General features: G+C 55.1%; 1 protein-coding gene across 2 annotated transcripts; it reads left to right on the top strand.

Moving 5' to 3' along the window:
- The first annotated feature begins 1,229 nt into the window (after positions 1-1,229).
- LTBR (lymphotoxin beta receptor) lies at positions 1,230-7,599 on the top strand. 2 transcript variants are annotated; one of them, XM_014793905.2, is made up of 10 exons: positions 1,230-1,542; positions 1,661-1,757; positions 2,005-2,130; positions 2,208-2,360; positions 2,737-2,833; positions 2,982-3,073; positions 5,052-5,159; positions 5,483-5,508; positions 6,117-6,348; positions 6,713-7,599. In XM_014793905.2, exons 1-10 carry the CDS (start codon positions 1,426-1,428, stop codon positions 6,952-6,954), a joined length of 1,290 nt encoding a protein of 429 aa, XP_014649391.1. In that variant the 5' UTR covers positions 1,230-1,425; the 3' UTR covers positions 6,955-7,599. The 2 variants fall into 2 exon arrangements, with proteins under 2 accessions (XP_014649391.1, XP_004438791.1); XM_004438734.3 differs by having other exon boundaries at positions 1,232-1,521.
- Positions 7,600-8,339: the final 740 nt, after the last annotated feature.

Genomic DNA, 8,339 nt, shown 5'->3' with positions numbered 1-8,339 from the left:
CTGTAAATATGTACTGGGCATGTCATATGTGCCAGACTCTGTGCTAAGCACTGGGAACCCCGACTTAAAGATTCAGTCCAGACCATTGCAGAGCTCACACACAGCCTGCTGGGGCGGCAGACGATAAGCAGGAGTCGCAGAGAACAGTCGCGGGGGTGCTGTGCAGCCTGGGGTGGGGGTGCTTCCCGGAGCCCAAGTGAACCTCAGGGAAAGGTGGGAGTTAGCCAAGAGCACAGAAACTTGGAGACCAGAGAGCCTGGCATAAGGGGGCAGGGGGAGCAGGCAACTGCAAGTCACCGAGGGTGTGTGTGTTGCGGCGGGGGGTGTTACTGGGTTGCAGGGAAATGGTAGGAAGAAAGGGGGCAGGAACCAGACTAAGCCCCCCAGAGTCCTGGTCTCTCCATGGCACGCTGAGCCTCAGTCCTCTTATCCTTAAAGAGAGGAGGCTGGACTCGATGGGCTCTCAGCTCCCTCCAGTTCAGAAGGATTCAAAGGCTCCCGGCTGAGGAAGCTAGGACTGAGGGCTGTGGCTGCCCAAATCCGCCCAGCTGGCCCCTACTCGTGGGAAACTCAGTCTGCACGTCCTTCCCATTCTCTAAGGACAGGGGAGCAGGGGCTGCCGCACCCTCTGGAGTGTCTTGTAGGTGACCTGTATCCACTGATGTGTGGACTGGGTTGGATCAGGGGAGGGGAGGGCTGGCTGGCTTGTCATTGCTTTGTAGCCTATTTTAAAAAATCACACAACAGCGCAGGAACCCGTGAGTTCAGATAGTCTGCCAACTGGGACTTCTGGTTCCCAGATGTGGCTTCTCTGGCTGTCTGCGTGGGTCTCTGTGGCTCTCCACACTCTCCATGTTTGTCAGGCCCAGCCCTCTCCATTTTTCAGATCTGACGCCTGGCTGAATATTGCTCTGTCTCAAACTCCATCTGTTCCCAGGTCAGCTGTGCCCCAGCTGGGCTCTGGGAGGCCCATCTGAGGACTGTCCACTGGCTCTGCTGCCCTTTCCTGCCCGCTGGGCCCGGCCTGGCCCTGCCATCCTCCTCTCCCAGTCAGGCTTCCGAAGAAGGGAGGAGGCCCGGTTCCGGCCCTGCTGCCCTCACGTGCTTTCCCGGCCGCCCCCTCCCGCCCTGCGTCGGGGCAGCCAAGCCTGTTCCTCTTCCCGGTTGCGACAGCCGGCCTCAGCTCCCAGCGCTCCCTGTCCCCGCCCCGTGGCCGGCTCGCTCCACTCCCACTTCCTGAGCCCGGCGCTGGAGCCCCGGAGGCCAGGCCAGGCCCGGCGGCTCCGGCCCCCGGGGGCACGTCGGCCAGTCCCGTGTCCCAGCCCCTGGGCTCGGGAGGCTGCTGCCACCACTGCCCAGGACGTCCAGGCCTCCTACCTTCCTCCCGGGCCTCCACCCATCTGGTCGACTGGCCGACTGGCCGCCATGCGCTTGCCGTGGGCCGCCTCCCCCTGCGGCCTGGCCTGGGGGCCACTCATACTGGGCCTCTGCGGTGTCCTGGCAGCATCCCAGCCCCGAATGGTGAGGGAAGGGCCCATGCAGGTGGGTGGGGCCAGGCTTGGGTAGGGAAGAGGGGTCTGTGCAGCTCTCTCTCTAGTCCCTCTGCCCTCCCCAAGTGACCCCTGAATAATTCTCCCCCCTCCTCCATCTCCCCTTGAAGGTGCCCCCATACCACACGGAGAACCAAACCTGCCGGGACCAGGAAAAGGAATACTACGAGATCAAGCATCAGGTCTGCTGCTCCCGCTGCCCCCCAGGTGAGAAGCAACGTCCCGAGGAGGCCTGGACAGGGGAGGGGGGTTGTAGGGGACTCCAGTCCACCTCGCTGCCTCAGAGGGAGGATGGACACCATCTCCCAGGAAAACTGGCTGGCAGAGAAGGGGAATGAGAATCGCTCCTATGTAGGCACCGAGAGGGACAGGCCCAGCGTCACACAGCAAGCGGCAGAGGGGACGGTAAGAACTCCAGTCCCCTGACACTCCCGCTGCCCCACTCACATTCTAGGCACGCATATCTCAGCTGAATGTAGCCATGGCCAGGACACAGCTTGTGCCACATGCCCCGAAAATTCCTACAACGAGCACTGGAACCATCTCTTCATCTGCCAGCTGTGCCGGCCCTGTGACCAGAGTGAGTGGGGTGTGCCTGGGGCGGGCGGGATCTCCTGGAGCCCAGCCCCTCCTCTGAGCTCTCCCCTCTCCCACCAGTGCTGGGCTTCGAGGAGACTGCTCCTTGCACTAGCAAACAGAAAACTCAGTGCCGCTGCCAGCCAGGAACATTCTGCGTCCTTTGGAACTTTGAGTGTGTACACTGCGAGCCACTCTCTGACTGCCCACCTGGCACTGAAGCCGAACCCAAAGGTCAGAGGTCACTGAGGGCAGAGGGCAGGAAGGAGGCTGGGTGGGGGTGATTTTGAATGAGGGCAGGGAGCATGGTACTGTGTCCATGGTGAGCCCCCATGTAGTTCCCTTTGGCATAAAGTGCCTCTTCTCACTCCCTGTGAAAGGCTCACAGAAGGGAGCTGCAGAGAAATGGAACTGGGACGAGTGCAGGGGCTCAGGGGGGCTCCTCTCAGCACTGGAGGAGCTCAGGCAATGGCGAGGTCAGGAAGGTGCCAGCTACAGAATGGGGTGGGCGAGCGGGGATGGCCATCCAGTGGGCGTAAAGGAAGCTCACAGCTGGGCAAGAGGCTCCTTTGCCCACTCACTCTGGCTGGCCTTGCCTTTCTCCTGCCAGATGAAGTCGGGGAGGCTAACAGCAACTGTGTTCCCTGTAAGGCAGGGTACTTCCAGAACACCTCCTCCCCCAGCGCCCGTTGCCAGCCCCATACCAGGTGAGTGTGCCCCCTCCATGATCCTTCTTCCCTCCCAGAAGCCCCGGCTGCTGACAACCCCACCCTGGTGCTCAATTCCCTGGGATCTGCCTCGCCACTTCCAGCCATGAGCCCACTTGAGTTGGGCCTGCCTCCCTTTCCTCCACAGGTGTGAGGACCGGGGCCTGGTGGAGGCAGCTCCAGGCACCGCCCAGTTTGACACCAGCTGCAGAAATCCGTCAGAGACCCCCGAGTTGCCAGGTGAGGGACCAGGGCTGAGGGGCAGTGGGAGGGGGCGTCTAGGAAAATGCCTTAATTCCAACCTTCTAAGAAAATGGGGAAAAGACGAATCCTTCCCTCTCAGAATTGGGGCAAGAAGAAAAGTTCCTTAAAGAGAAATTGGAATATCTCTAAGCCAGTTTACTTACAAACACACGCACACACTTTTTAAGTTATATATCATACATATAACTTATAATTATATATAATATTGTGCTGAGGAACAGTCTTGCACTGAGATGTAATTGTAACTGAAATCATTGTCATCATTTTGGACATGCCACCATCACATAATCCATTTTACTAGACTGAATAACTCTTTATTGGATTATACACTTTCATTGTTAGAGAGATGATTCCACACTGGACTCTTTCTTGGCCTTTTCTGTAGGGTTATTGATTTCCTCGCCTAATAGACTATTACAGGATATTTCCAATGACTGTAACCATTATTAATTGGGGGAGAGTTTATTTGATTAACTTTTTTAAATTACCAAATATTTATAACCGTAGCTTCCATTTATTGAGAGCTGGTGTGTCAGGCACTCTGTGAACACTTGACATTCACTGACTAATTTAATCTTCCTAATGATCCTATGAAGTGGTTCTGTTACCCTTGCTAACTGGATGAGGGCACCGAGGCTCAGAGAGGTTACATGACTTGCCCACATGGTAACTGGTATTATGAAGACCTGTACTCATGTCTTTCTTACTCCGAAGCCCATGACATGGTACATGCTTGCTGGAGAAAGTTAGAAAATTCAGATAAACAAAACTCAAAGTCACCCACAGCACTGTCATCTAGCATATACAATCAACATTTTTGAACATATCCTCCCATTTTTCTATGTATGTCTACACATGTCATTTTTTTTCTAAAAGGAGTCATTTGAATGTTCTGTAACCTGATTTTTCATTCAACTCTATCATAAATATTTTCCCATTTCCTCTTATTGATTTTTAACTATGTATCAAATCTGATTGGCATTATAGAGAGTATGTAAGCTAACCTCCTCGAGTTATATATGAAAAACTGATGCTCAAAGAGGTGAAATGACTTAAGAAGTCACACAGCTGGGCAGGAACCCAGGGGCCCAAGACTCCAGGTCCCATTTTCCCCAGGCCTCCCATTCTGTCCTCTCTTAGAACACAGAGTTATGTGTATCAGAAAGGGCAAACTCCCAGTATGCAGATGTGCAAGTCTTCCCCACCTTCCTCGGGCGTAGTTGATGCCACTGTAGACTCCATGCTATTGATGGCAGCACTGAGGCCCATAGAAGGACAGAAATTATCCACTGCTACGTATCAGGGCCTGAGAAACCAAACTCCCAGCCTCCCTTTCCCTTCCCCTCTGGAGCCTGCCCTGAGCAAGGGGGTGGAGACCTTGCAACCTCTCCCAGGCAGCCACAGGCAGAGTTCAGAAGCGAGGCTTCCCCACTCTCCCACCCCTGTAAACACCCCCACAGGTACAGAGGGGCAATCTCAGCATCTACGGTGGCCTCTCTGTAAGATGGGCACGTCCATAGAAACATGGCTCTACCCTGTGGCCTGAGTCTACTTACAACCCCAAGCCCCACCCTCCCTGTACTGCCTCCCCCTCCCACTTCCAGCCCTTGAAAACCACCAGTCCAAGCTCCTGTCCTCACCCACGAGACTGCCCCCATCCCCATCCTGGTCTCTAAGTGAGGGGGCACCTGCATCACCCCCAAACACCTCCATCCAGGACAGAGTTTATCCTGGCTGTCAGGAAGTCCTCCCCAAGTCCAGCTTGGTTCCCCTTCTCTGTAACCCAAGGGAAGTTTCCGTAATTCTGCCTTTAGGAACTGCAGTGGGACTGGAAGGGAAAAGCTGAGTTTCCTCTGTCTGAGTTGCCCAGAGAACTGGAAAGCTGTCCCTTAACTCCCTTCCCCTCTGCCCTTCTCTGGGTCGTCATGCCCCCTCCTGTCTGCTGTCCCGGCAGGAACTATGCTGGTGCTGGCCATCCTGCTGCCACTGGTCTCCTTTCTGTTCCTCACCACCGTCCTCGCCTGCACCTGGAAGAGCCACCCCTCTCTCTGCAGAAAGCTAGGTAGGAAGGAGCCGGCTGCAGGCCTGGGCATCTGTCCCCACCTCGATGGGAGAGGGAGGCTAGAGGGAATATTCAGTTTCCCCGATGCCAACCTTTCTGGCCCCCCACACCCTCAAGACTCCCAATGCCTGCCCCAACATAGACAGTGTCTCCATCAAGCCCCCCATTCTGAGGCTGGAGATAAGGGTATTGGTAGCCTGTTCCTTCTGGGCCCCCCAGGTGGGCAGCAACGCATCGTGGTGGGGTGTGGAGGGTGAAAGCCTGGGTGTCTGAGGCCTGCCAGAGGCCCCATACCCATTTCATTTTCCAATTTTCCATTGCAGGATCCCTGCTCAAGAGGCATCCAGAGGTAACGGGGAAGGTTGAGAAGGCAGCAGGGGGCGGGCAGGAGGGGGAGGCAGCGGGGCAGAGGGGGTGGGTGAACCAGGTGAGGTAGGCAGGAAAAGAGCATGCAGGCTTCAACATTCCTTCATTCATTCACCTAATCATTTATGGAGCACACCGTGTGCCAGCCACTGTTCTGGCACTGTGGATATGGCGGTGAGCAAAACAAAGGACCCACTCTCCTGGACTCACATGCCAGTGGAGCAAGAATAACATTAAACAAATATGTATCAGGTGGTGATAACTGCTCAATAAAGCAGAGTAGGGGGACAGTGAGTGACAATGGCAGAGGATGGGGGTATGTTGTCTTAGACAGAGTGGACAGAGAGGGCCTCTCTGATAAGCTGATATTTGAGCAGAGAGCTGAAGAAATGAAGGAGCCAGCCATCAGGATATCCAGGGGAGAGTGCTCCAGGAAGAAGGAACATCAGATGCAAAGGCCCTGAGGCAGGGAGAATGATGAGGAGTAGAGAAGGGCAATGAGCTACCTAAGTGTGTTGTGGGGCGTGGGAATTACAGAAAGATGGGCCTGAGGCCCACGTCATTGCTTGGTTCTCTGCCTCTCTCCTTCAGGGAGAGGAATCTAACGCTCCTGATGGAAGCTGGGATCCTCCAAGGGTCAGCCCCCATTTCCCTGACCTGGTAGAGCCACTTCTGCCCACCTCTGGAGACTTGTCCCCAGCCCTGGCCGGGCTCCCCCCAACGACCCCACCTTTGGAAGAAGACGTGCTACAACAGCAGAGTCCTCTGGGCCAGGCCAGGGAGCTGGAGGCTGAGCTCCCAGAGCAAGGCCAGGTGGCCCACGGTGAGTCTGGGGCAGGTGGCAGGGAGAAGAGGGGTGGGGAAGGGTGGGAGGGACGGCTGGCAGGGAGAGAGAGTGCGAGCCAGATGGAAATGAGAAGATGAAAACAGAGACAAGACAGAGACTCGGACAGCTAGCCAGAGTGTCCCAACTAGAGAGAAGGAAGAGATTGAAAAAGCCAGAGACAGAGAAATGAATGCAGAACTCAAGAAACCAGTAGCAAATGGGAGCAGAGACAGAGAGGGAAGGGGAGAAGGCAGAAGAACAGGGGCATTCGGGAAGCAGGGGGTCTGGTGCTGGGGGCACACAGGCCTTTCTTTCTCAACAGTGCCCCCTCGCCCTTCTCACTCTGCCTCCCTTTCCACAGGTACCAATGGCATTCATGTCACCGGCGGGTCTGTGACTGTCACTGGCAACATCTACATCTACAATGGGCCAGTGCTGGGGGGAGCACGGGGCCCTGGAGACCCCCCAGTTCCCCCCGAGCCTCCGTACCCCATCCCCGAAGAGGGTACCCCTGGCCCTCTCGGGCTCTCTACGCCCTACCAGGAAGATGGCAAAGCTTGGCACCTGGCTGAGACAGAGACACTGGGGTGCCACGCCCTCTAACAGGGCCAAGGACCCAACTTGTCACCCCTGCCTGATGGTGTCTGGGAAAAGCCAGGAGAAGGGAGGTGTAAGAACACCTTCTCCCCGAGGCTGCCTGATCCACACAGGATTGACAGAGGGCCTGGGGAGGCCAGGGCCTGGGGCCAGGCCTCAGAGAGCAAGGCCAAGCACTGGCTGGGTGCAGTGCCGACCACAGGACTCTCACCACCGCCTGAGCAGGCCTGAGACTTCATTGCAGACCCCCTGCCCACTGGGGCTGCACCAGCTCAGCTTCAGGCACGGACAGGGCATACGACGCTGACTGCTGCCCACCATGGCACTCTGCACCCTAGGCACGGCACAGAAGGGAGCCAGCCGCATGGTCACTTGCAAGGACGTCACCAGGACCTCTAATGGATTCGTGGTGCTCATCCCCAAGCTTCAGAGGCCATTTGAGGGCCCGCCCTTCACGTGGACTGAGGTAGACCCTGTATGAAGATGGAGTCACATGAGGACTAGAGATCCTAGAGAGGAAGGGGAGTCACTAAAAACTGGGGATTTGGGTCGGGTTACCAGGTATAGGCAGAGCTTTGGAGGGGGAGGAAAATGGCGAGTATATTTATAAATTGTAACCACCTGCAAATAAAGAGGAGATTGAGACCTAGATCATTGATTTTCTTGGGATTTATGTAGAAACCCTATTCCACTGAGGCAATGTCAAAGGCAAAGGTCAAAACATGAAAATATAATCCCACGAAGGTATTTCTATGGGGGGCTGGAACACGTAATTCATTCATGTATTCAATAACAATATTAGCCAGCCATCGCGACAACGTGCCAGGCGGCGTTCTGAAGGCTTCACAACGTTAACTGATGTAATCCTCGTGACACCCCCATGAGGGAGCTCCTGTTACTATTCTCATTTAACAATGAGGAAACTGAGGCACAATTCAGCTGCAAATGGCAAAGTTTGGATTTGCACCCAGTCAGTCTGGCTCTAGAAACCTCGTGGGTAAAAACTTCACATGCCACACCCTTACAGAATTTCTTCAAACAGGTAAAATGGGCTGGTTTTCTTTTCCTTTTTCTTTTCTTTTTGAGGAAGATTGGCCCTGAGCTAACATCTGTTGCCAATCTTCCTCTTTTTCTTTTTTCTCCCCAAAGCCCCAGTACATAGTTGTAGATCATAGTTGTAGAGTTGTAGCTCTTCTATGTGGGATGACGCCACAGCATGGCTTGATGAGTAGTGAGTAGGTTCGCGCCCAGGATCCGAACCAGCAAACCCCAGGCCGCCAAAGTGGAACTCATGAACTTAACCACTACGCCACCGGGCCAGCACCTGGGCTGGTTTTCTCAAATTATCATCACCTGGATGTCCCACAGGCACTAAGTCTCAGTCAAACCTC

The sequence above is a fragment of the Ceratotherium simum genome, chromosome 17 (genome assembly GCF_057802395.1).
Source record: "Ceratotherium simum simum isolate JZ-2026a chromosome 17, ASM5780239v1, whole genome shotgun sequence".
NCBI classification, from domain to species: Eukaryota; Metazoa; Chordata; class Mammalia; order Perissodactyla; family Rhinocerotidae; genus Ceratotherium; species Ceratotherium simum.
Note: the sequence above shows the minus strand (reverse complement) of the source record. Positions and strands in the feature narration are given on the sequence as shown.